Source organism: Amblyomma mixtum, chromosome 3, assembly GCF_055824585.1.
Source record: "Amblyomma mixtum isolate Tamu chromosome 3, ASM5582458v1, whole genome shotgun sequence".
Classification (NCBI taxonomy): Eukaryota; Metazoa; Arthropoda; class Arachnida; order Ixodida; family Ixodidae; genus Amblyomma; species Amblyomma mixtum.
The window spans coordinates 179,552,641-179,580,434 of record NC_143014.1 but is presented as its reverse complement, the minus strand read 5'-3'; the positions used below and the strand labels follow the sequence as shown (position 1 = coordinate 179,580,434).

At 51.9% G+C, this 27,794-nt stretch overlaps 1 protein-coding gene across 5 annotated transcripts in view; it reads left to right on the top strand.

The window, feature by feature from the left end:
• Nucleotides 1-27,794, top strand: part of Efa6 (Exchange factor for Arf 6) — a 251,722-nt gene that overhangs the window by 81,196 nt on the left and 142,732 nt on the right. Inside the window, exons 1-2 of one of the 5 annotated variants that reach the window (XM_089582079.1) lie at nt 19,051-19,353; nt 20,698-20,919. The exons of 3 other annotated variants lie outside the window; for them this stretch is intronic. In XM_089582079.1, the coding sequence (XP_089438205.1) occupies nt 20,917-20,919 (3 nt within the window). In that variant the 5' untranslated portion in view covers nt 19,051-19,353; nt 20,698-20,916. Of the gene's footprint in view, nt 1-19,050; nt 19,354-20,697; nt 20,920-27,794 lie in introns of those variants that run through there. One more of the 5 variants, XM_089582080.1, reaches the window with a different exon arrangement.

Genomic DNA, 27,794 nt, shown 5'->3' with positions numbered 1-27,794 from the left:
ATTGCGATGCAGCCAGTGAGAAGGAAAGTTATGTAACCGGCTATATACTTGATATTGCAGCTGCATAGGTCGCATAGTAAAAAGCCGGCCCAGGCACTTTGTGCGGCTTCTGGTGAGCAGGGCGTTTAACGGCTTCCCGACCGAGCGGGGAAGAATTAACGCGCATTTTTATTTGCTGGAGTGTAGCTCTAGGGGTAGGATTATAGGCAGCCTTCTTTGGGGCGATTAAAGGACGCGCCTCATTTGCTCGCTCCGGCGCTAATCCTACCTCTGAGCCGCTACGGCGTCGCTAATATGGTTGTAAATCGGCTTCGCCGTGTTTCGTTTCTTTCCTTTTTTTTCATGCTTGCGCTGAGTTCCCCGCCTTTGGTTGATTCTGCCTCTTTTTGCTAGGATCGCTCTCTAATGTGCAGGATTAAGCCGAGACAATATCAATATCGGCTCCTTGTCTGATGCCGAGGGGAGTGGGTGGTAGCACGATAATTAGGCAAACTCAGCGAAGGGTGGACAAGAGAAAGCAAAAATTGCGTTTGCTGGCTCTACGTATATAGGGAAGGGCGCGTCGGATTTTCTCGGCCCGCGTGGCGGGTGTTTTATTAGCTAAAGTTAGGCCGTATCTTCAGCATCAGCGCGAGCTGCCCCTTATAGCGCGGCGGCCTTGACACTGCGACCCGCAGCGCGCTAAACTTCGTTGCGACTAAACTTGAAAGAGGGATAAAGAGATGAAGTGGGAGCGGGGCTTAATTTTGATCCGTTGTAGCAGCACTGCATCGTACCGCTGCATTTCGAAACTAAACGGAAAACTTATCGTTTAGTCATTTCTCAGGCTAACGCGTTTCGGTGCAGCGGGTTATCGCTTCGATAGCCGCTGGTTATCAGTGGGGCAGGGAATGTCTGTAAATTGGCATCTGAGAGAGATGGGAGTTTGTTCAGTGCGTAGCGAATATTTGCGTCACTGCGCGTGAGATGGCATGTGTTCGACTGGACAAAAATCAAACTTCAGGTATTCCAGAGCGTGACGGCCAAACGCAAGTTTCAGTGACTACTGTTTATTTAGTAGTCAAGTAGCAGTCGCAACTTTAGTCGCTGCTTTCTAAATCTTTGCTTTGAATATGGAGTACAATATTAATCGTCACTGCGTGGTTATCATCATCATCGTCATGGAAGTATGACTGGCAATGCATGGAGGAAAGTTTGTGCGCGTGGTCGGCACTTCAGCCGTATACCCGATGTGTAACTGTAAAATACTTGTTGTTTACTGATCGCGCCGCAACAGGAACAAAGTTGTTGAAAGACGTACACGAAGGTGTGTCCTGGCTATGTATACGAGCAAACATTCAACCCTGCCTTGTTGGCTTAACGTATGAGCATACATATGGCTTAGTTTATTTTGTTGACTTCCTGCGTACTTCGTGCGCTCTGCGTTTCTGAAATTGGCTGCGTTGAACAGCGTTTTTTTGCGAATCTTTTTTTTTTTTTTGCATCTCGCGAATGCGAAACTGCCTCGGTAGCATTTATTTCCTCTCCGGCGGTTTTCAGTCCTCAAGTGTCAGCGGATCGCTTTTTAACTCGATAGCGTTGAGGGTCCGGGGTCGCAGAAAAGCCGTTAGCGAAAAATCCACGAAAAAAATCCACAGAGAAGCAGCCTATAGGTGGACTGTCTATAGTTGCTTCTCTTATAGGTGCAAGATGAGCTAGCTAGGTCACTTGGATCGCAGGTCAGTGGCGCATCGCTTAAGAGGGCTCACCAGCTACAAGGCAACTCAGATTTGAACTTTTTCTGTCGATAGATGGCAGCACCTGAGTACCCCAAAAAGGAGGGAAGTTCTATTGCCCCTCCAGGTGTGTAAACTACACCGCGACACGAAAGTATTCGTTCTTCCGCGTACAAAAAGTAGAGCCCAGAACTTTCTCTAGGTATGCGACCAAGGTTTCGGGGACCGAAGCACAAAAAAGTTAACCCCTCTCAAGCCATAGAGCGAAGAACGATGTAGGGTTCATACAATGGACCATTTCCCAGTAACCCACCAATTTAGCGTTTCCGGTTTGGGTCGCCTAAGTTTCCTCCGGGCTGTTCTGCAAAAATTCTTTTACAATGGTAGGGTGGGGTTACTGGTTTCGCCTGAGCAGACAGGTGCGGTCGGTTAAAATGGCGGAAGGGAGGCTTGGTGCATCCGCAGGACATTACCCGGAAAAGGTTCCATTGTGTTGAACACCTATGTAGTCAGTCTCCAAATAAAAGGAAAGAAAGGAGCTCCTAGCACAAGGCCTTATAACTGGTTTTCTTCCCTTTCCCGCGCAGCCTTCTTTACATAGCTACAGAAGCATGTCCTCTATTGTAGTGATAGCCTGTAGCTTACATCTGCCTAGTCTCGTAGGAACCATCCCAGCGCCGAACACGCATCTTCCGCTTCTCAGCACCAACAAGGCACCAAGCAAATCAAATTGGATAGTGTGGTTTGCAAAAGCACCGGGAGCGTCCTGTAGCTATGCATGGTGACGGAAAGCAAAACTTTGGCAAGCATAAGCGAGTTCTTGCTTAGCTCTGTTTACATGAACCAATAACGTCAGGTCGAGTCAGGTTGAGCGGAAACATGGGCTAGTTGGAAAGCGTTTGAAATCATATTTGCTAGCGCTTAGTGAACACACGGGACCAGAACACAAATACACAGGACAGACTGCCGTTTATTCGGAAAACAATCAATATAAGACATCTCAACTCACACACGCGCAGTAACAACGCCACGCTCCAGGAGCAACATTTCTTTTTGTGATAGATTAACAGACAGGGTGCTGACGCATTTCGAACCTTCATTATCAATGCACTTAGCTTCCAAAATTTCACGTTCCGATTGGGTTTTCATTGTACCTAGAATGATTGTTTCTGGAAAGATTTGTATGCAAATAACTAAGCGCTAGCAAATATGATTCCAGTAGCATCCAAGATTCAGGCACACCACCGCTGCTTCGGAGGTGCGACGGCGCAAGTGAAAAACAAGTTTGCATTTATCCTCTCCCTTCCGTTTTTTCGGCTCGACAGCGTTTACAAGAAGTGCAAGATGCCGGGCTAGATGGTATTGCATAATGAAATAAAACAGCGCAAGGAACGGGACGAAACACGAGACTACACTGTTTCGGTGATTGCAGGATCACCTTGGACACACACCCCTCTTTGTACCTTACATATGTGTCCTGCATCGAAATAAAATCTCAGTTGTTAGTCAGCGCCCGTGTCTGTGTTTTGCTCCTTCGTGTTTCGTCCTGTTCCTTGCGCTGTTTTATTTCATTAAGCGTTTACAAGCACATTCGGGCAGGGTAGATTTGAGTCAACCTACCCCTTGCGGCGGAGTTTACTCGTCCCGACTTCTTGGCTACTGACTCGACTCGGCGCGTTTACATGAACCCAGAACCGGTTTTTGACCCGGTAACTCCACTCACGTATTTTTTGGTGCGAACAATGCCTTACTGTGTGTGCTGCGGGGGCGGGGGGTGGCGCTTTTGGGTGCGGCATTGCAACCCGCTTCCTTTTCGCACCATAAGCTCGAGAAAAAAAGAAAAGCAAAAATCCTTTCGAAATACAGCCCAAGCAAGAAAAAAAGGAAAGAAAGAAATCAAGTTCGTCCAGGTTCTAAGAAAAAAGTTTGCGCACGAACACAGACAAGCAAGAAGTTGGTGGTAGAGTGTAGTAGCGACAAAATAATTTGTCGCCAGGTGGAGCCACGTCGCACTAGTAAAATTTTAGCGCGAAATTCAAATTCCCGCAGAACATACATACACAACATTCAGAGCCTGTACAACGCAAACAATAGGTTAGATATGGATAAAAATTGCGGCTTAACAATCAAGAAAGAAAAAGGGAGGAAATGTTGCGGACGAAATTTTGATATTTGGCTTAGTTTTTTCCCGAGATGACAGGAAAGTTCGACATATCTAAAAGCACCATTTTTCTGGAACTTTGCGTGTAATTGGTTAAAAAATGAAACTTAAACAATAAAATCTGCCCGCAACATTTCCTCTATTCACTAAAGAAGAAAACGCTGCCACAAACGTCATGAAAATCGAGCGATGTTTAGACACGGTATAGCTTCTGAAAGTTCCCATGTATTTCCTATGGACACTGCCACTGGTGAACCCTCTTAACCGCTGCACCACGGCGCCAGGAGTGGTATGAGGACCCCCAGCGATCTATGAATGTAAAGTCGAGAATTGACAATTCAGCGTATTACATGGGCATTAATCCAATAATTCTATCGCGTCATAGCCGTAAGGCGGAGCTTGGGTGTCCCCTCCAGTTCTAATTGTTCTTTAATTGGGCTCGTATGTCACGCCTGCCACATCCGACGAAAGGTGACCTGTCAATCCCCCCCCCCCCTCCCACCCTTTTCTTTTTTTTTCATTTGAAGCATGGCCGGCAAGGGGCACGCGCACCCTCTGTGGAGCGGTGCGATTGCTTGCAAGTCTCAACTGTTCGGTCGGCTACGTAATAATGTGACTTCACTATGTCCGTCTCCTTGGGGTGAAGAGAAAGGGAATGGAATTCATATCGCGCCGCCTTATTGCATTCGCCTTCTGCTGCTGCTGGGTCCAGCTTAGCTGTGTATGAGTGACAGTGACGCTTATTGTGGGCTCGGTAAGTTAATTTGTGTCTGAGGCGGGTCTCGTACAGTGCAAAGCGCAGGTGTCGAGGACTTGCGTGTCTTGCGCAGTGTATCAAGCTGCCCTGGCGTTAGTGTCGTTCGAGTGCGAATGATCATCCCCGCCTCCTAAAATAGCCTGCTCCGTAGCAGCTTCGCGCGCGCTTGAAATTGGACTCTGTCTAGCTTTCCCCATCGGTGAAGCACGGGTCACGACTGATTGGCAAGTAATTGCATCTCCGTTGACATGACAACCTGTTCTTTGTCTGGAACGTGGCGTGGCCGTGAGGAGTGAGTGGCGGTGGCACCAGCGTTTTGCTCGGCTGCCTGTGTAGGGTCTGCTGCAGCTGCTCCTCTCCTGTTTCTCTCTCTCTGCTGGGGGAGAGAGTGCTGCGCCGGTCCACTTGCCGGTCGAGGCCTTGCAGTCACTACGGGCGACCGCCTTCCGTATATGCCGGTGCACGAATGCCATCGCACCTTATTAAAGTAACACGACGCTCGGAGCTAGTTTAGTCGCGACTCGTTTGTGTGATCGGTTTTTGTGCCATTTTGCTGAGTGTGCCGTTTGTCGGCCAGTTCGAGAAGAGTGGTGCGTGTCAGCGCATTTGGCGTGTGAGTGGCGTGGCTCCTGTTACGCTTGCGCGCCGTTGCTACAAGGGCTGCACATCTATACTGTCGATCTATTTCTACGTACGCGACGTTCAAGTGACGTCACGCGACTCTGACTTTTCTCTTTCTCTCTCTCTCTCTCTCTCTCTCTCTCTCTCTCTCTCTCTCTCTCGAGTTTCCGTGTCGCGTATAGGGCACGTTCTTGGAGCGCGCAGACTTCTGCGATGTGAAGCTTGGAATATCAGTGGTAGAAGTTTCTCCAACGGGCAAGGCGTCTCTCCGAACGGGCGATGGCGTTCCGTGGGCTCCCTGGCAGCGAAGACGCTGTCGCGTTCCACTCTTGAAGTCGAAGCTGAAGCGTTCTCCAATTTTTTCTCTTAGGTTTCGTCCGCCATATCGAGGGAGTCGGAGGAAAGGTAATGGCAGACGGTGGCGTCAGGAAGGCGTTATAGCACGCTGTCAGCAGGGCGTTAGGCGCACCGTATTTACGGGTATCAGCGGCTCGCCGAAAAAAAAAAAAACGGTAGAATATTTTTATTACTCGAGACGGGCCGCAGGAAGCGGAAGTGAAACGCCAGCGCGCAAAGGCCCGAGCGCATGCGGAACGGGAACGAAATTGAACGGACGTTGCGGATCGATCGGAGTGACCTGATTCGGCACGGGGCGTGAAGTCGACTCGGCAGGTCAAGCCGAACACGGCCGCCGAGAATAGCCGTGACGTAGCTCGGTGATCCTTGCGTGTTAAGTGCTAACCTCCGTCAGGGGGATCCCCTTCAAACCGGAGCTTTGCTGTTATTTCGCGCGTTTTATATTATAGAAGAGGAGTTTGGAGCTGTATCAAGAAGCGTTAGTGAATCGATACTCGCTTTGCTTTTTGCCATTTGTAGTGCATCATCGCGTTTCGTGAGCTCTTGGCTATTGGCAATCTATCGCCTCTATTGCCATGCAGAGTTGTACTAGGCTGCAGAATTGCTGTTTCCTGCGACGTTACTGGGCTAACTGACGAGTGATTCGTCACCGATGTAGCGTTTGGCGGCCAGCGCGTATTCCGTCGAAACGGCATTGTTGACGAACTTCGTTCTGTAAATTTCCCCAAACGGTCCTTTGTGCGCAACCAGCGATGCAGCAGGATCTTAGCAGCGCAACAGGACGACACAGAGGGAGGATGCACAGGACAGCGCGCTACCTCGACGTGTGATACGCATTTCTTCGCTCGACTGTCATCGAACACGACACGTCGTTTGGAATTTGGGGCAGTATTTTTTTTTTTTCATTTGTTTGCCTAGGCACAGCGCCTTTTAAAAAGTCAGTATACCGCTCTACGCGTGACCGCAGCGGTCTCTGAGCCGTGTGGTGGCGCTGCCGTAGCACTTCTTGGGCAACCAGAGAGGCAATACTGCGGTCTCTTGAACACCGGGAGCGCAACAGCAGAAAGCCGCAGCTCGGGAGCGTATTCCGAGTGTTTCAGCGAACACTTCCAGAGATTCCTAAAGATAGGGGGTTGTACACTTTCAGGAACATGCTCTGTGCCGCGGCCGACGTAATTTACTTTAAACACCGTCATATTTAGGAAAATAGGTAACTAGAATTCAGTAGTCATCTTTTTACACACTTTCCGGTGCTTAGTGTCAAGGGAGTTCGAAGCCGTGGACAAGACAGCGTAAGATAAACTTCACTAAAGCTCTGCAGCGTGACGAAATGGGGCGCTTCCTGCCTTTTTCATAGCACCGAGCGGCGCAGCGAAAGAAAGGGCATGCTGTGATACAATAGCGCATGAATTGGGCGCCGCAAGCACGGCGACGCATCGTAAGCGTACTTCCTGTTCGTCTTGCGCGGATTGAAGCGCCTGACTTCCTGGCGCTGCAGAGTTTTAGAGAAGTTTTTCTTCGGTTTCAAAAAGCATATGTCATCGTCTTGTCCATGCCCATTGGCAGTAGCCTCGAGCCTTTGTTCATTAAGAGGTTAATTCGCGAGCTTTAGTTTTTAGCTTTAGTTTAGCGAAGTAGACTGGAAAGGCTGCAGTATAGTGCATCGCTGCATTGTTGCGGAGTGTGGTGTCGGTCGAGTGCGCTGGAGTGCGTCTGGCTCCATTCCATCCAGCGTTTTCGCTGGACACCACGTGACGCCACGTAGATATGCGAAAAATCGCTATCTCCCCGCAAAAATCACCGGTGGAGGAATAGTGGCCGTTTCTGTATGGAAATTCGATATCTCCTACATTCACTTAGATGAGGCGAAATACGTGGCATCTCTCTTTTTGTGCGTGTGTGTTTCTGTATGGAAAGCTGTGACAGGAGCGGTAGGCATGTTGGAACATTACGCTGAAAGTATTATCGAGCGACGTATATTGTTTGAAATGCGGTAAGTGCGTTTCTTTCCTCTCTCCATGTGCGTGCATCGTCAATTGCCGGCGTCAAGCATCCATATTGCGGTGTTGTATTGCACCTCTCGTCTGGTCAAAAATTCGCCCAGGACGAAGCGACGTGGGCGCAGAGCTACATTCGCGTCGTTTCGTGCTCGTCAATTTTTGCTCTGCGTTCGTTGTTCTCGATGGGTGCCGACTCTTTCGAGGAACCAACCTGTTATGCGATTAGCGGCGTCGGTAATAGCTTCTGCGCTAGCTTGTTAACCGAAGCGTTGTAAGAGTTGCACATCGTGCGGAACGTTCGCGCGCCACCGTCCGGCGTTGCAAAACGCGCCTTACGAAGGGCCGGGGAATGTGAATTCCAAAGCGTTAAGTTTCGCGAAAAAAAAAAATTAATGTGAAAGGAATGCTTTTTCATCAGCCCGACGTTCGCGCCCTGGTGGCTACGAAAACTTAGCGTCAATATTTGTGAACTGCCATTGCCGCGTAATTCGGGGACGGACTTTGCATGATTTTGAAGGCGACACGCTACCACTTACTTGCTTTATACTTGCTGCACGTGCACTCGGCATGTGCAGTCCATCGAGCAATGTGGCGATGCGCAGGCAGCGGTTTTTCCAAGCGTAATCGACGCCATGGCATCGTTCCTCGCCCTTGGCAGTAAAGCCGGTACTGATTTCCTCCAGAAGTGCGTCTTTGTCGTGTGTGCTCCTCGGGAGTTATGCTTGGATAGACAGTGAGAACAGCTGAGCCAGATCACGTCTGTGTTGAGTCACTTCGTAGTTTGTGTGTAAACGTAGTGGTCGAAATTTCTGGAGCCCTCCACTACGGCGTCTCTCATAGCCTTAGTCGCTTTGGGACATTAAACCCCATAAACCAAACCAACCAAACTTCAGAAACCGCGAGATACACGAGTTTCGCCGGAGGGGTGGCGTAGGAGCACGCATTTGCGCTTCTCGTGGCGGTGTTCAACTCTGTTATCGCTCGCGTGGTGCGAAGTGACGCACGTGTTTGCCGCCTCGTTCTAGGACTTCTCCACAGTGCACACGTGCGCGCGGGAAAGCACGCTTGTGTGAAGACATTAGAGTCGCGGGTCACTTTTTACCCGCTTTTTGCGTGCTCGTAGGAGTACAGTCATTTTACTTAATATTAAGCCACCTGGTTCTAGCACCCCTGGGTGCTAAGGGGCGAGGAGGAAAGTCATCCTCACTCTGTAGGAATTGGGAACGCTGGGGATCTCGCACGAGCCACGCTGCGGGCTGAAGGCTGCGGGCTGCCACGCTGCGGGCTGCGGGTCTAAACCCCGTGTCCACGGAACTTCTGAAAATGGCGGTACATTTTGATTGCTTTTATACAGCGCTGCAGGTGAGAAGACCTCGAGGGAAGGTCCGTTGGGAGGGGTACAAAGAGCTCGGCGCAATTTAGCAACTGGTCGCTCCCGAAGGGCCTCGGCAACCGGGTTATTTCTTGGCGGAGATGTTACCATCAAAGGAAGCAACCAGAGCGTCTGGAAAGGTCAGGTGCCGAAGGTGTACGAGCGTCGCCAGCGCTGACGAATCTACGGTTGCGGTGTGTCGGCACTGTTGCATTCGTTATGCGTCGCTAATTAACTGCATTTCTGCACTCGTAGCTCTCGCATACTTCGCATGCCCAATGAGATCGTCGCAGTTTCGACGTCTTTCCTGTTCTGTTTGTCGACTACCTTCCGACGGTCCTTGTAGTGGCGTCTTTCGGAGCCGCGCTTCCAGAACTTGTTAGCGCCGCTGGTGCTTCGACGAGGCAGTTCCCGAGTGCTGGCTGCATTCGATGCTTCCGTATTGTAGTGCATTTGTTGCGCCTTCCAAGCGCCGACTGCTACACGAGGCATCCTTCCCCTCAGCTCCGGCAGTCTCGTCGCCGCGGTGCCTAGGGGGGTGGAACGCACTGCGTTCTCTTATCTGTCCTATACGGCGCGGAAAGTGGTCGAAGTGCTCCGTGTACGGCCTTTAAATCGCGCACTCGCTTTCCTGGGTTTGTTGTTTCATTTATTTTCCTTTTTTTTTTTGCTGCCATTCCGGTATTGCCTTCTTCACGCAGTCCCTGTCTTTCTCGGGCAGTTTCACTTCTGTTTCTTTCCTTTCGCGTATTGTGCGTCCTCCCATGACTTTGCTCTGTGGCGATGTGCGTGTTGCACCGTCCGACTTGCTTAAAAAATTGCTCAGCGTCTCATTCATCTGGTCGCCTCCCTTTTTGCCAATTCACTGCACGCCTTCTGTCTTCCCTTAATGCATCCTCGCGTTTACATTTTATGCGACTGTGTGTGTTCTGTATAGTTTGTGCGGTAGCGGCGAGCCCCGCAGGTGTAAGTTAAACCGCGGATGTGCGATTAATTTACGCCTTTGGTCTCGCTGCAACGAATTTGGAAGTTTGTGCCTCGCATGTTGCCACCTTGAAGTCTGCACGTGTGACTGTGCTTGCTTATATACTTCCACGGCGACATTCACGTCGATCTTCGGTATCGATATTTCGGCGCCTTTATAGAATAATCATTTGTTTATTTCGGATTATGAAATGCGGAAACCGAAATCGAACAGACTGAAGGACGAGGGCCTGTCGTCCATGCGTACATTTTTCACAAGAATTAGATTTGTTTCGCTGACCATGTGAAGATGCGTAGCTGTGGTGTCTGCGTACTTTGTGCGTTCTGCCGGGACTTAGTTGTAAGAAGCACGCATTTTGCGTTATATGCTTAGGAAAAATGATCCTCGTGACCAAGAATATTCCAGCGTTTTAAGCATTCAAGCACTGATACTCTGAGTCTAAACGTCTCCAGTTTTATTTATTTATTTATTTATTTATTTATTTATTTATTTATTTATTTATTTATTTATTGTTAGCCTTGCCAGCTTAAAGGTACCGACTGCTTCGTTGTCAGCAAGGTATGCTTGTTGCCAATAATTTATGCTATTACTTTTACCGTCATCTTGTTTCTTAGCCCCCGGCTTCTCTTTTCTGGAATTGTAGGGAGCCGTGAAACGGTCTTCATAGCCATTCCACTTGAGTGGTGTTCCTCTAGTAGCTTACGGAATGAGGTATACAGTGCGTCTGCATAATGCGTCTCGCGGTCAGCGAAATGAACGCGCATCAGGCTTCTTCCCACGCCGCGTCTTCGTTGGAGGCATTTAAGTATAGGCGTAGCTTGCGGCAAGACATTTAAAAGAGGAGCAAAGAGAATGTGCGCATTGCGCTGACGATTGCTGGGTAAGACAGCTCCACCCTTCGGTTGCGGTCCTCTTGTCTGTGCATGATTTTCGAGTGCACGAGGCTCTTTCTTCTCCCGCGGCGAAGAAGTAAAGAAAGAAAACGAAAAGCGCCACCGTTCGGGACACGCTGCGTAAGGAGGAGGCGCGTGCAGGCGCCGGGATTGCTGACAGAACGAAATGCCTGGCGTGCCGCGCGCCCCCACCACCACCGTGGACGAAATCATCTTCGTCCTCCTCTGCCGCGCTCCTTTCGTGCTGCCGCTGTTGCCGACGGGCGCTTTTGCACGCGTTTTTTGAAGCGGCTCGTCAGAACGACGCCCCCTCGCGAACGGGCTGTAGGAAGCATATCGGGCGAACTGTCCCCGTGTGCGCTCGGGAGGAAGAGGGAGTGTTTTTTTTAAGAAACTCGGCTCCGTGTTCCTTTACTGCCTTTTATTTTTCTTCGCACCTGTAATCTTTCTTTCTTTTTTTTCTTCGTTCTTCGGATATTTCGACATGAAACGGACGGCGTTTCTCCGAGTGGAAGACCGTGCAAATAGATCGGTGACGCCGTTTCCTTTTTCCCGCCTTGCGCAGCGGGAGAGAATATATATCGGCGCGAGCGGGCACTGGAAATAAATCGAACGCGTCGTCCTTTGCGTAACTGCCCCTCTGGTCGCTCTCGTTCGTTCGTGAGTGCGCTGCCATCTAAATGTATAATTCAGAGGCCGGTTTAAACGCGGGATATACGTGCTCTTGCGTAAACACAAGAATTTGCCCCGCCTGTTTGCTGGAGGAATATATCGGATGGTTTGAGGGCCGCGCTCGCCCGCTCGGGAGCCTCCATTTATCTGTATAACCTCGTCCTCCCTCCCCCCCCCCCCCCCTCCTCCTCCCCCCCCCTCCTCCTCCCCCCCCCCCCTTTTTTTTTATTGCGCGAGCTTCTTGCGCTCTCAGGAGTCCGCAGTAGGCGGCATGTGGAACGAGCCTCCCGCATGAGAACGCGTTTGCTCTTCCTCGTATTTATTGTCTTTCGCCCTTAGCTCCCTGTGGGCCAATGCAAAAAGAGGAAGATGCTATTCTCCTTATCAACTCTTAAGCTAGCTGTACGCGTCGGTGGAGATGCAAATGCTTCACGCATATTTAGAATTCAGTCGTGCTTCTGGTTTTAGAAAGCCGCCGTCTATCACTTGGGACGCATTTGTCCTCTTTGCTTTCGTTATAAAATGCTGTCATGATAGCCGTTGACAAGCGGTAAGAATGCTCTGCTGTTTCTGGACAAAATGGGTCAACACAAGGCGTGTCGCGCTTTTCGTTATGCGTTCCCGAAACTGTCGTAATGCCAGGAATCTTGGCTCTCCACAGTGGACTTGGTTGGGCCTTTTTTTTTTTTCTGCAGACGATTAGCGCGCGTTGTCTTCCTATTTGTTCATCTGTTGAGAGAAATTCACACTCATCCTGGGAATTAAGGAGGTCAGTTTTTCATAACTGTGGGTAAGTGCAGCCAAAAAAAAAACCCTCCGCCACGCGTCATCTGTTAAAACGTTGCGGTGGCCCTTTATGCTCAGTTCTTGTTCAAGTCGTTTTTGGATGGAGGTGTGTTCCTGAAAGCTCCAGGCTTCTGTCCTCAGGAGCCAAATGCTTGCGTGCAGCTGTATATTGTTCATTATTTTTCTGCTTCGTGTTAATTCTTGGAGGAATCGGTAATTCTCGGAATCTTTTTTGGTCATCAACCTCATTTAAGTTGTACTTTGTTTAGCGGCTAACCATTACTTGAAGCTACCGTTTTATGGATTTAGCTACTGTACTCAGTATGGCGACGGTCTGTTAGCCTCGAACTAGGTGGTGGAAGGGTTTCTTTCATTTTTTTTTTTTTCTGTTACAACCCACAATCCTTCCTTACCTTTTTTTCTCGCCCTGCTTGTTTTATTGGAGCTATAGGTAAGACCTGTTATTACTGCCACTTCATTTCACATGGTTCACTGTCGCTGAGCCTTAAGCACAACTGCTTGTAAAGAGCTGACTCGAAAGTAGTCGGTGCTTGTAGGCGTGCTGACGGTAGGCTTCAAAATACTCGCATGCACGATTACATGTCAGCAGCTATGACACTGTGATCCTTGTGGAAATGAGCAAATCTGCGCGTAACGTCGAAACTGCCCCACTTCAGAGAACAAACTGACTATCATCTCGCATTTCATGTTCCTCAGCTAGGTGGTTCAACAGGTCGGGACGTTCCGCTGCCGAGCTCGGTTCTGCCGCGCTTTCGTGTTCGGACACGCGCACATTTACAGCGCGCTGACGCAGCTGCCGCGCCTGCCAGAGCTCAGGTCGCAGACGCAACACATGTTCCGGCCACAGTTTCTCCCGGCATTTCGACAGACGCACCCCGCTTTCCTGAAAACCAGTTGGCTCGTCAACGCTAGACGCCTGCAGCGCTGTCCCGCGGGACATTTCGTAGTTTTGTTTACCTCGTGCTCGAAAGCGAGGAAGCCCTGACACGGCGCGGTGCCGGCGACCTCCCTCCCGGCAGTTTGCGCCGCGAGCACTGCCATCATCTGTCCGCTGCGCTGTGCGTCCGCCCACTGCTGCTGCGTGGCATCGCCGTGGCAGCTGCCGCCTCGAGGGGTTGGTTCGCGACAGTGTCTTCCTGGTGGCAAAAAAAAAGGAAAAGCAGTGACCGATTTTCGCCGCGCTACAAAAAGCGTTCTGTGGATGCACTGTCGAGTCATCCCTGCAGTCGCCGCTGGTGTGGTCTCGTCTTTGCTCGCAGAAGTGGGACCACGGGGTATGTTCGGCGGACTCCTCCGACAGAGTGCAGTCATGCGCTGCTCGGCGTGAGCAGCGGCGCCCGCGTCGCGGTCGACCCCTGCCGTCGCCACGGGCCAGGCGCCGGAGGCCCTCACGTTTGCCGGGCCGTAATGCGGGGAGCTAGCTGTCCGGCTAATTGTCGGTGGCGGCCAACGGTGGCTCTTGCTCCGGCCTCCTCTGGGTCTGCGTTTAGGCCTCATTAGGGGTCGTCCGCGTACCTTCCTCCATGGGCGTCGTCGACGTCGACGATTCGCGCTCGGCGAAGGAGTGTGGACCGCGACCTCGCGGCCATGCCCCGATCAAACTCTGTTCGCCTTGACGGCCACCGCTGCGGTCACGCGACGGCCACGAACGTCGCGCGACCGACCCACCGACCGCCTTTTTTTTCCCTCTCCCTCCTCCGTTTCACTGTGTGCTCGTAGACGGCGTTTGTTGTCGCGTCGCTCGTAGGTAGTGGGGCAGGGTCAGCCGTGCGCAGTCGTTTCCCGCGGCTTCAGGGCTGTCGTGCAGTGGAAATTCCTGCGTGCGGATGCCGCGTTTCTCCGCTTGTAAGTACGCGCTTCGGAGCCACTGCGGGTCCACCCCTGAACCACGCGCTCTCTTTCGTTTTGAGACAGCGGCTCAGTTACTTACATGAGGTGGGGCGTGTCGTCGCGATGTTGAAGCAGTGTTGTCATGGTAAGAAATGTGGCCGAAGGCTCACCTGATGCAGAGCGGATGGGTTATCGCTGCAGAAAGTGGATATTTCATGTGCAAGAAAAGGGGGCACACCCGTTGGCCTGAGTTTTCGAAGCTCATCTCAACGTCTTCCCCTGCGTCAGAGGAAAGTGCGTCGAAAACAATTATGCTTGCATAATTGGTTGTCTGTTCGTGCCGTCACTTACACATTCCCACCTTTGCTGTTCCTTGCTGCTTGTTGAAATTTCCCTATCTGAATATTTCTCGAGGGCGTGACGCTTGGCTTCGCTTGTAAAAGTAGCTGTCATGTACCTTTGCGAATGCTATCACAGGTAAACGCAATACGATTCCGTGATCTGATTTCGCTGGCGTCGGAGGTAATTGAAATTTAGATCAAAAGTATCTTCTGGCGGGCTGGTTGGTCTGAATCGTTCATATTTAAAACTGCGCGAACAAAACAAAGACCGAGCAAGAACACAGTAACACACACAAGCGCAGACTTCCAACTTTTATTCGAAAAGATTGCCGCAGTCTTTTTATACCCTCTGTGGATACCATCAACACACCCCATACCATCCGTAACATTTGAAATGTTACGGATGGTATGGGGGTGTGTTGATGGTATCCACAGAGGGTATAAAAAGACTGCGGCAATCTTTTCGAATAAAAGTTGGAAGTCTGCGCTTGTGTGTGTTACTGTGTTCTTGCTCGGTCCTTGTTTTGTTCGCGCAGTTTTAAATATGAAATTTAAAGCTGGACTGTGTTGGCATCCAAATGTGGCTCGCTCCCACATAGATGCGTGATGCCTGCTAAGCTCCACACGGTCGCGCGTCTGAACCGTTGCTGTCTGAGGGCGCTGTTCCCATTTCTTCTGGTGCGACTGGTACGTCTACAGAGAGTAGCCGTAGCTGTGGCATGCTTATCGGCGATTCTTTCTTTCGCCCACTTTGTGGCCCGGTTTCTTCAACGAATAAGTGTGGATGGGAGAGTCCGGGTCAAGCCTTTGGCATTCACCCTTTCGTTGCGAAAGCAACACTACGCTAGTCGCCGAGCCATTTCGCGGAGCCGAGAAAAGGTCATACTGCGCTTGCGCGAGGAGCAGTGACGTCACACGGCGCGCCGCGCTCGCCAGTTGCGCATGCGCAGTACTGCGCATTAGGGAACCCAAGCTCAAGTTTGGGAGCGCGACGCCAGCGCCGCAGCGGCGAGCAGCGGAAACTCGGGGCGGCGCCGTAGCAGACGCCCTGCTAGCTTTGTGTGCACGTGCGACGGGAGAGTCGCGCGAGGCGCAATCTTCGCGCTGACAGACGCGGTCTCGGCGAAGCAAAAAGGAGGTAGTACGAAGGCCGTAATGTAAAAACCAAAGCGTATGTACACGGTGATCCACTCTTACCGCGAACACGCGAGTATGCGGCCGCGCTCTTCGGAGAGCCAGTGAGTGTCCCTACCATGCACGAAAAAAGTGACAGACGACGCGCAGGCAAGTCGCTCGCTGCTCGATTTTCCAGCCTTGCGACTGGGAGTCGCAAGCCGCTGAACTAATCGGCGAGACAGTGGAGCTTTTGGCAATGACGCCGTCCGCGGACAGTAGAGCTTTCGGCAACGACGTCGCCCGCGGCCACGCCGGGCGACGAGCTGCGCTGCTCCCTCGCTGCCGTAGTCGTCGCTAAGCCTAATCATTTCGCACCGATGCTGTAGCTGAGGGCACTTCGGAACTGGCCAGCGCTGTAATAAAGGTGCTACTCGCGTCACCGTTTTACTATGTTCACCGTCACATAATAAAACAAAGACGTGACCGATTTCCGTGATGCCTTTAACTGCGGAGCCAGGTGACAACAGGCGAGCAGCACTGGGCATTAGCAAAGCGGCTTTGGAAAAGAAATATGCTTGTATCGCAGTTATCGCTTCTACCAGCAGCTCGGTATTGGCCAACGATCCTCAAAAATGATTCATTTTTGACGTTTCTCTACTCCAGGGTTTGGTATGAACGCGAACAAACAATATTAGCGTATTTTTCTGACGGCGGCGGCAGGCAAACAGGTCGGCAGGCCGGCCCTAAAAAGCGCGCCGCTGTCGCTGTCATCATGACGCTTATACGACTGCGGTGCACATCAATACCGTCACGACATCCTCCTGGTCTCCGTAGTGCATTGAGAATCGCACCGAGCGCGAGTGCAGGAGACGCAGTCAAAGCAGACGAAATTCTCGAAAGCGCGCAAGCAATGTTATTCCGGAGAGTTTTCGTTTCAAGCAAGAAGGCGACCCGCAGGTCGCACTTGCAAGTGTGAACAATGGTGGTCAAATGTTTAGGGGGTTCCCCCAAGGTGGAGTAGAATCTTGACGAACTGTTGCCTGGTCGCATGTCCTTTCGACTCGCACGTAAGTGGATCGCCCTGCGCATCGCATGCAACAACTGACAACTACGATCAACAAGTGTCTCGCTTTATTTCTCACAGCTGATAGTACTTCGCATATTTCGAGCATATAATTATACCGTGGACTTACCTCTAGTTACATGTCATACAGTACGACGTTAATACTCACTCGAGAAACTTATTTTACAGTCAAAGGGGCCTCCTCATCGTCGACCGTCTGCTCCACACAGTAGACGCGACTAATCAGTTTCCCCCCTTTAATTAAGTTTGCATTGCAGTACTGCGCTTCAGTCTGAACGATCTTATTGTGGCTCATGCAGGCGACACATCACGACAGCGCGGGCGCGCGCACGTGCAAGGAAGCGCGCGTGCAAAGAAGCGTGGTGAAAGCAGCGCGAGCAGCGAGCAGCGCCCCAGTTTTTACTTTTCTCCCATAGATGGCGCTGCACATCAGGCGCAGCAGCGCCACCCGGCGATGCTTTGGGAGCCTTTACGGCGCATAGCTAGAGTTCCAGGGCCGCCGCCGCTGCCGCACGCTCTCCATCGCCCCTCTCTCTCCTCTCCGATGCGCAGTAGCGGCGCACAGCTAGCGTGCCGGGGCAGCCGGCACGCCAGCTGTGCGAAGTGACGTCACTTGCTCCTCGCGCATGCGCAGTATGGTCGTGCTAGAGCACGGGAAACAGCGAGGCTGTGGGCGGTGTAGCTCACCAACAATATATGGCTACGAGCAGATGTTGCTTTCGCAATCCTTCAGGTTTAACCAGAGCTGAACCTCAGCCAATTTTTTTGTTCGCAGCTTCATCGAACTGCAGTTGAGTGGGCGCGCCCTCCGCTTTTTCAAGTACGGGCAAAGGAAGGAGCCTTATGATGTTATTTTCATCATTCCCCAAGCGCGCGGGAAGCTTGCACATTTCCATCATCAGTCCATTTGATGCATGTGTCCATTGTCTTGTGTCGGCGGCCCCCAACGTGAGAAGCTCTTTAACGTCGTCGCGTCGCCTCGGCTCGTTTTATTGTCATGTTCGGAGCGCAGCGTCACTGGCAGGAGTTTTGCTTATCTCAAGACCGGTGTTTTATCTCCGGTGGTTTGCGCATCGTGCCGCAGGTATTTCATAAGAAGGGTGAGTTCTCGCCTCAGAGTAGCACTGATGGCGACATTTTGAGTGTATACAGCGCAGTGCGTCAAATAAATACAGCGCCGCCAGTTGAAATGATCTCGGGCGAAGAAGTGGCGGCAGGCCGCGCGGAAACTGCGGCAGCGGTGACACAAGCGGGTGGCGAGATGCGTTCCGCCGCGAACCTGCCGGCGCTTCTCTGTGCTCGTCCAGCCTCGCGACCCCCGGCGGCGTTTTCGTTCGTCGCTCCCGCGGTTCACCCGGCCTCCACGCCTCCCGGCCCCATCCGCCTCCTGCTCCTTTTGCCGCGGGGGGGCTTTACCGCAGCCGCGTCTGCGTGCGTCGTTCCGAAGCGCCGATGCAGTGAGTCAGCGGTGACCAGTCGCGCTCTCATAAACGACGTCCTCGCTGGCGCGTGCCTTCTCGTCCTTCGTTCTTTGACTCGTAGATGTTTACAATCCGCAGCCTGCGTTGATGTTTTTTTTTTTTTCGAGCTGTATTTTCCCATGGTTTCGAAATGATCCTGTATGCGCGTGAGGTTTTGCTTGTATTGATTTATTAATACTAGCCTGACTGCCAGGCGGTTCCGAGCCGTCGGCGATTGGGGCGTTCTAATGCATCCAGTTTAGAGGAAGTAAAAACAAAAAGAAACTGTCTGTCCTGCCTCTCCTGTATTTTTTACGGGCATTCTGAACGCTGAGCTCTTGAAGGGTCTCCGGAGCAGCATCTATTACAGAGACTGTAGGACGGGTGTTGAGGATCATAAAAGTAGTCTATACCTCGTTTATCTTGCCGCACGTTGAATGACGAGCCTGTAAGTACCGCAAGCGTGTTGGAGGCCCGGCAACTTTATAACCCGGCCCGCAAGCTTAGAACGGGAAGGGCGTGCACGAAAGCTGTGGCATACCACGTGACTAGTACAGGAAACTGTACCGGACATCCACGAAGAAAGCTCTCGATCAGTGTTGGTCCCTACTCTATAGCCAACACTTAAAAAGAAAAACAATGCTGTAGGAATAAGCTACGCAGTGTCTTCGGCGCTGTAGTATATCTCCTCAATTGCGGTGCGCGTAACGTATACCTCTTGGCATGGTTTACTTGACGCCATGACCGCTGCACTTGCTTTCTATTTACGTCCCCCTTTGTCTACCCGCTGGCTCGTTTCCTGTGGGGCGTTTCCACCTGCGCGTCTCACCTGTCTTCCTGCATCCGCCCGGCCGCAGCGAAAGGAAATGCGCAGTAACGGCCTCGCCACCGGTGGTCACCCGAACCGCGCCAGGAAAGGAGCGAGGGAAAGATGGGAGAGAGAAAGGGGCACCGCAGTAGAGTACTCCGGATTGACACATTTAGCATGCCGTATACCGTGTTACCATTGCCGTCACCTGAGTATCCGGAGCCCACGCGCCGCAAGTGCGCGTGCGCAGATCGCGTCAGACGGCGCCGCGTACCCGGCAGCTGCACACACGCCTGCCGCATCAGTACCAATCAACGTGTGCACACCGGCGGTGGACGAGCTCTCGGTACTTCGGTGGCGACAACGGTAACAGGGTATGCCAAACGTGTCTCTATCCTACCACCTGTGGACCGCTAACGTGGACCGACGCAGCTAGCACACGCGTGCGTCTTCTGCTGTGCTCCTCCGTCGAAATGCGTTAGCTGCGGCCAGGATTCGATCTCGCAGCCTCGTTCTCAACAGTCGAACACCTTAGGCGTGGCCAAGTCATACTGCGCATGCGCATCGTGAATTTGGAGCCCCTGCCGGTGCGGCGCCCACTCCCGCTTTAATTTGTCACCCTTTATTTTCGTTCTCGAAGCTCTCGTTTGCGGTGGTCGCAGTTAGGGAAGTATCGCGCGCGCTGATAAGCTTAACGATCTGCGAGCCACGGTTCCTCTTCTCTTTTAATCGAAACGGACGCGAGCAGACTCGCGGTAATGGCTCTTCGGGCAACCGCGTTTGCCGCTCGCCGTAGTCTCATCATGGCTCGCGCTCGAACGGGCCCGAACGTGCGCGGACCGTTGTAATTGTTGCTTCTCGTGTCGGTTGTTGCGCCGTCTTTTCTTTTGGCGCTCGCAAAACTTTTCACGCGTCACCGGAGGAAGTGGAGAACGGGAAGCGGGAGTTGAGCACCGTTTTGCCGAAGTTCCCCGAGATTGTGCGCGCTTGCTCGGCTCCGGCTGTAATTAATTTGCGCCGTCGGGACGAAGGCAGCGGCCGTTCGCTGCGCGTCGCAGTCTTTTGCGAAGGCGTGAATTAGTTGGACGGCCTGGAAGACAATCGAATTATCCAAGACCATTCATTTGCTGGAGCGGGCGAGCTTAGGCGCTCCACCTTTCCCTTTCTTTTAATTTTTTCCCCCTGTTTTTCTTCCGGTGGTCCTCAGGGTAATGAACACTATAGGTGACCATTTCTGCCTCGTGGTCGCACCTGTGTGGTGCGCTCGCTAGCAAAACTTTTTGCTCTCTGAAAGGGGCTCTAATGAAGTTGCAGTATGCCTGGGATGTTAAAGTACCCCGCTTCAGGAATATTGTCCAACAAGAATTTTTGTCTTAATCCGCTTTGTAGAAGCTGAGTTATCTTTAGTCAGAATTTTAATTTCAGCGTCTTCGCGCTTTTCCCTCTTCTCTCGTCGCTTCTTGCACGCTGGAACGCTGGAAGGTCGGCGCTCCTCCGCCGGCCCCACTTCCGGAGGCGGAGCTTCCTGACCCGACGAAGCTAAGCGGCTTATTGGCCGCGGCCATGGTAGTTGCCTGACGTCTGAATGAGCCCCACTACAGCGTCGAAGTCCTGAGCCGCCGCGCGGCGGCGCTGCTGCGCCTTTTACTAAGACACTTTAAAGTCATTTTACGTGACGCGGCTGAATTTCGGCGTTTCGTGCCTCACCGCTTCCGCAGGGCTTCCGTCGCCCTACTACCGGTAATCTTGTGCCAGTACCACGGCTGCTTCGGTGGTGAGGTCAGACCGGGGGTGCCATAAACTGCTGGTCTGCAGAACAACGCCGCAACGTCTTCGTGGCGGAAGAGCAACGCTCGGAAGCGAGAAGCGCAGCCAGTGACGCAGACGCAGCAAAGCGACAGCAAGATCCCCTTGGCAACCAGCTGGCGAGAACGGAGATGGTAAGAACATCTTGTGCAGTGGCGTCTCCGACATTAGAGCGCAGTCATATCTTCACGACGCCCTTGGGCACTTGACGGGGAATGCCGCTTTGCGCTGGACGAAGTTGCACTGTGCAGTGCAGAGTATTTCTTCTTTCGCATTGTGCCTCCGTTACTTCCCTTTTCCTTTGCACTGTCGTCGCCATTCAAAGCTGTCCACGAGCTGCAGTTTATTTAATTTGTGTAAGATCCTGCAGCGCCATCAGGCATTACAATGTGGGGGGAGGGGGGGGGGAGGCATAACAAAACAAGATAAATGAACAAAAACGTAGCAAGTCATAAAAAATGTGGGAATAAAAAATAAAACGTTGAACAGTGTGTACCAGGAGATAGGAAAAAAAATGGCTGAGGCTTAACTTGGTTAAGCCTGGAGAATGCGAAGCATCATCGTGTCGCGTAATTTGGAGGCGCACAACCACAGCGACGGCGCGAGGTGGGCCCCCGTTTCTCCATTGTCGTGACGTCATCGTGTCACGTGGTGTGACGTCATGTATCACGTGATTTGGAGGCGCACAACCACAGCGACGGCGCGAGGTGGGTCCCGGTTTCTCCACTGTCGTGACGTCATGTATCACGTGATTTGGAGGCGCACAACCACAGCGACGGCGCGAGGTGGGCCCCCGTTTCTCCATTGTCGTGACGTCATCGTGTCACGTGGTGTGACGTCATGTATCACGTGATTTGGAGGCGTACAACCACAGCGACGGCGCGAGGTGGTCCCCGGTTTCTCCACTGTCGTGACGTCATCGTGTCACGTGGTGTGACGTCATGTATCACGTGATTTGGAGGCGCACAACCACAGCGACGGCGCGAGGTGGGGCCCCGTTTCTCTACTGTCGTGACGTCATCGTGTCACGTGGTGTGACGTCATGTATCACGTGATTTGGAGGCGCATAACCACGGTGAAGGGCTGAAGTGGTAGCTAAAGTAGTATGCTTCGCATATATTGTGCTCAAAACGCACAAGACTTCAGTGCGTATCATTTGCACAATATAGTATAAAATTGACTTTTTCAGCATGATACGTGAATAGCAGTACACATCAACTAAAAAATGCAACTTAAACAAAAAAAAAGGGTGAGAAGGGGAATGAGGTCCTAAGGGTTCAGTGCTAAAAAAATTGGCCGTGGTTTAGCTCTGGTTAAACCTGGGGGAGGACCGCCGCCATGTGAGCTGCGTGATGTCAGAAAGAGGCGTCACGGCGAACCAATGGCAGCCTTTCGCTGGTGACGTAAAGAGCGCGCATGACGCGTTGCGCGCGGATGCGGGCGAAAGCTCGGCACTGCAGGTCGCCGCGAGGCGCAGAAGCGCGAATTTTTAAAATTATATTGTAAATGATCGGTTCGCTTTTGAGGTCCAGTACGCGGCATGAACACTCGATGACCTGTACTCTACATAATGCAGTCGTATTATAGGCACCCTCGAACTATAGCCTGACAACTCTTACTGCAACATATCCGCTTGTCTAGAAGCCCGGATTTATTGCTGTTTCGCACTGATCTGTAAGTCACACAGTCATCCGCAAAAAGACGCGCAGTGCATGCACTCCGGCAGTCATATTGAGGTGAAGTAAAAAGAAAATCACTCTCTCGTGGACTGTCGTCCAGGTTAGCACGAAATTCTTTGCAGTACTCCGCGTCGCACATTCTAGAGACTGAACCTCGTTGCCAGGTCCCGTCTCGGCCAGGCACAACCATCTGTACGTGAAACAAGAAAAAGAAACTTGCTATCTTAAAACCGACGTCATAAGTGTCTGTATTTTGTAGCGTAAGCTACACTACGCGGGTTGGAAGGAGCTTCGCGTGCCCTCTGCGCCGACCATATTGCGCATGCGCGACAGCCGCTTGACGTCACGAGAGGCGCATCTGCGTCGCCCTCGCCGCCGCCGCCGGCCAACTCGCCGGCGCGCGCGCTCCTCTCCGACGCTGCGCCGGTCGGCGCATTCCACAGGCGTGACGTCACAGTCTCAGCAGACGCGCCGGAGCCGCGTGCGCCCGCCGCTGTGTTTACGACTGCCGCGCGCTATTGCGCATGCGCGAGGAGGGCGCACCGTAACTATATAATGCGCGGGACATGCGGTTGATGCAGTGCGCTCTACATCGAGGTTAAAGAGAGTCTAGCCGCTGCCATTCGACGGAGAAGACTGGAAAACCTCAATTCCTCAGAACCCAAGGTTGTTGCTTGGTAGTTAGCCGCATACGCTACGTATATCCTGATATAGCAGAGCTAAGCCACTGCCAATTTTTTTTTATGACTTCTTCGTACAATATGTTTGATCCTGATGTTGTAACTTACAGTAGAAAATGAAATAAAACCATCACCTTTGCCACTCTGGGTCACGAAAAATCTGGCACCTCTGGTAATTGTTTTGATTTAAAGTTTTCTAACGCATTAGCAATAATATTTGCATAGTAAGTCCAGCTGTGACGCACATTTTACAGGATCGGCGTTTTTTTTTTACTTTTATCTCCCCCCCACCACACGTTTCTTTTGTGTGTGTGTGTGAGCATTCCTTACGTGTGCTCGGCTATAGCGACGCGCTTATGAAGGCGTGCAGCCTTTATACGTGTCGGTGCCTTTATACGCGTCGGTATATGTAAAGGCGGGCAGCCTTTATACATACAGTGCATCAAGAACAATGACTGGTGCAAGGCGGCAAAAAAAAAAGAAAAAGCAGTAACGATTAACAAGGCAAAAAAAAACACTTTCAAGGCGAAATAAAAAATTCCAGCGAGAACAAATGCAAGGAAAACAGCAGAATTTATAAAGAGAGATTACATACGGTAGTCTGAAAAGTATTAAAGTCAGTAATGTCGGCTACATAACTGGGTTGGTGGTTCCAACGCTCAGAAATGCTGGGGACAAATTAATAAAAACAATGTTTAGTATGGCATGAAGGAACATCTACTTTATGGCGATGATCGATGCGGCCTGAAGTATATCTAGAGGGAGTTAGTAGCCGGCTCTTTAGGAAAGGAATGTTATTGTAGATCTTAAGAAATAGGCACAAGCGAGAAATTAACCTGCGGCGTGAAAGCAGTGGCAGTGATAAGGTACTTTTCATAGCAATGACACTAAACGTACGGTGATAATTGGAAAGTATAAAACGCGACGCCCAGTTTTGAACAGATTCAAGGACAGATGGTAGTGATTCAAGGCCAGGGTCTTGGACAGATTCTACATATACCAATTTCGGCCGAGCCGCGAGTGTTTTGTAAAGGAGTAATTTCACGGATCTAGAAGAAAGGTAGAAATTTCGACGAAGATTGCCGAACTTGGGGTTTGCATTGTTAGCAATTCCAAAAGTGGTTTCCAAAAGAGATTAGAAAGTTGTATGCACACCCAGGTATTTGTACTAAGACACAGTTTGATCGAGAGGATGTTATGAATGAAAGTTGATGAGTTTACTGATTTTTCACGCCCTGAATGGACTTGGGTGATTTCGTTCCTGAGCGTTGCGTGGGTCTTTGTCGTTTCCTGAAATACTTTAATTCAATGAGTCTCGTATTATTGCTATTTGAAAATGAGCAAAATGCCCTGAGTGGCTTGGTAATCTGACATTGCAACACAATTTTTGTTGACAGTAAACGCTGATGGGAGACCGCCCCTGGGCGATAGCTAGGTTTGTAGGTTTTGTGCGGGTTCATCGTTAGTTGAGGAAGTGCTAGGGTAGCATGAAAACCCTCTGTGGCTGCCAGTCGTGTCTTTCGTGGACGAGCTAACTTGGATCTCGTTGGAGCGGTTGATGGCCCCGTAATACGCATCGAGCGACAGCCCATGAAAATCTGCGTGAACTGCACTCTACGCAGCGGCTTCTGCACGCGAAGCGAGCCTCTCCCGCAGGGTAATTATTTCAGCCCTCTCCCTCCTAACAAGTGAGCCGCTCCTCGCAGTCACTTTATTGATTTATCGGTCAGCTTGGTCTCTTTGCTTGTCGAGTTCTCGTACAGCGTAGGCGCAGGACGATCTGCTTCGCTCGTTTTGGACGGTCTCGGAGCCGCGGGTGGCGGTCTTTTCTCTCGAGTGAGCCGTTCGAGTGGGTGGCTGGGTGGGGTGCTGCTGCTTGTGTTGGCGGGTGCGGGATAGGGAAGATATTCGATTGAGGGCGCTTCGCGAAGTTGGCCGCTCTTTTGCGCCGCCGTGTCCTACCGATGCTGGCAGTGTCGTGACAATGGTAGCGCCGCCGGCCGCCAGATGGCTGCTCCGGCCAGGGAAGACGGAGGAAACTAAGGAAGGCGCGCTGTCGCGGCGCTTCCGCGCACACTTCCGGCGGCTCGCGAGCCCCCTGTCGTCGGCCCCGCGGCGCAGGCCGTGGGCCCCACCGGCGGCTTCGCGTGATCCCGGACGCCTGCGACCAGTGTCGATGGGCGCGCGCGTGCCGACTCACAGCAGGCCTCAAGGATCGGCGACTGGCGCGCGCTTTTCGCGCTGAGCGCTTTCGGCGTGCGCGTTTTTTGCTTCGCCTGCCCGCGACGACGTCGAGTGGTTCCGGTGACGAACGGGGTGAGGACCATTTGTTCCCCGCGCACGTCGCGCGGGCCGGGCCCGCCTGCTGCGTGGGCCCCAGTTTATGTGCCGGAGTGCTTTCCTCTTGCGGTGGAGCGGTCGGATCAGCGCGGCCCCCGGACACGAGTGGCCCGCCGAGTGGTCTGTGGGAACTGGGCGACGCCGCCTCGTCTTCGTTTGCGTGCTCTGGCCTGCGTGCGTTGGCGGCCTCTCAGCGCTGCGGCTGACTGGAGCCGGCTCTGCCTGTCCGAGGCTGTCAGGTGACGGAGCTGCTTGCGTGTTGGCCGAACCGGCTAAGAGAAAGAAGCGACGAGTCGAGCTGCTGCATGTTCCCTAAAGTTTGTAGGCCCTCGAGCCCCGAGCGAAGTGCTTTCATGACGAATTGGAAATGTTTCGGCCCGAATGTCCGTTTCCCCTCGAGCCTTTCAGATCCCCGTCGAGATCTGGAACGCCCGAGGCAGACCGAGAAGTTTTACCATGCGTCGGACGCTTGGGATCTGTTGCACGAGATCTAAAACGTCCGAAGTAATTTGTGTTCTTGCCGGCGGTGTGTTTTTCTCTTTCATTTGTCTCTCCTGCCTTCTATGCCGACCTTTTTGAGTACCCGGCAGATGCGAGGGTTTACTGCTTACGCGGAGCTAGTTTCTCTCTCTCTCTCTCGTGAATGCACGCTCATTGACGTTCATGCACAAAGTGCAGTATGGGTAAGAAATGGAAGTGAAATTTCTGTAGTGTATTCCTCTGTCTTTGCAACTCATGAAAGATGAGTGAAATGGAAGGGACATCTACACCAGGGTAAAAGACTGTTGTTTCGTTTCATTTTTCTGCGTCCGCGTGGTGTGAAGTCAGTACACGACGTTCAGGATATTTGAATCCCTATCACGTGGAACCGTCAGGGAGTCACGGGCCCGAGCCCCCTGGCTTCAGTGCTGAATGCGCGAGCGCAGCGGCGGTAGCATTTCCCGTTTAAACTGCGTATGTTCACGCTGCCCCCGCAGTCATCGGTTCTGGTTGTTAGCATATTTTTGGTGAATAGAGCGGGTCAGTAATAAGCCTCTGAGTAAATTGATTATTACAAATTGTGGGCTACTGCGCTTACGTAAGGTGTGCAGCCTGCAAATATGGATTGGGCTTTGCCCCGTCGCCATGAAGGTAACTGCTGTCGTACTTTGCAAATCCCTTACGAAGAGCCGCGCAGATCGCTGAGCTCGTGCAGTTTTCTTGCTTGGGCCGCAGTGCGGAAGTGATCATTTATTATCGGACAGGTGCGGGAGGGAATAGGAGGGGTATGGACCATTTAGTGCAGAGCACGAGCTAATAGCGCACATAACGAAAAGCTTCTGCCGCTAGCACCCGACTCTTAACCCTTTCATGCCCGAAATTTTACTTCCTTTTTCAAGTAACTAAAGCTTCGGTACTAATTACAGTGTATAAGGAAACATAATTATGGTGAAAAAAAAAAACGCTTCATTTTCGATTGCAGTGAAGAGTTTCTCCCAAGCAGTTCCTCATTGGTTCCTTTAATCGTACGTTCACAAGCCACTGCTAGGATATGTAGATGCAATATGCAGGATTTTTATTCTCTGCTGCAGTTACTTCAGATATTTGTGGCTTTATAATCTCATGCTAGCAGTCACTCGTCGTTCACCTTTTAAATCAACGTGCGAAGAAGGCTGGTCAACCGGCCCCATTCAGCGCGTCTTTTTATAAAAAAAAAATGAAAGAAATGATCGCAGCCGTCCATGTTTTTATGTAATCAATTCCAAAGTACCTTGTTTCACAACAGATGCCAACAGAAGGATATGCACTGGCGAAGTATGCGAGAAAAACGCTCTCCTTTCTCGATCACAAGAAGGGCCCCAGAGGAGCGACGTCGCCCTTTCAAGAATACTGCCTCAAGGCGCATGACAGGAGCGGTTGTATTACGTATACAGTGTTTAGCTTTTGCCGCATGATGAACCCGCGGTGTCCGACCTGGCCACTGTTCTCGCACCACACGGCACCGCTCGCTTGATTGCCTGTGCACGACTGCGGCGTCAGCTGCGTTGCGTCTCACTCCGCGCGCTGAATGTTTGCGCGACTTGACCGTGCCGATAACATTGTCCGCTGCCGTTTTCTCGCTTCCTCTCCTTTTATTTTCGGTGCTGCGATGCATCCCGTGCTGTTTCCGCCGCGGCACTCGCAGACCTTCCCATGCATCCTTGATAAGGGCAGGTCGGTCCGTGCGGCGGCGCGTTGCGCTCCTGTTCCGGCCAGAGCAATCGGGGGTGCCTAAACTGCGCCGCTGGCGTACGGGGCCAGTGGTCGTGATGAATGATGTACGGGGGCGCG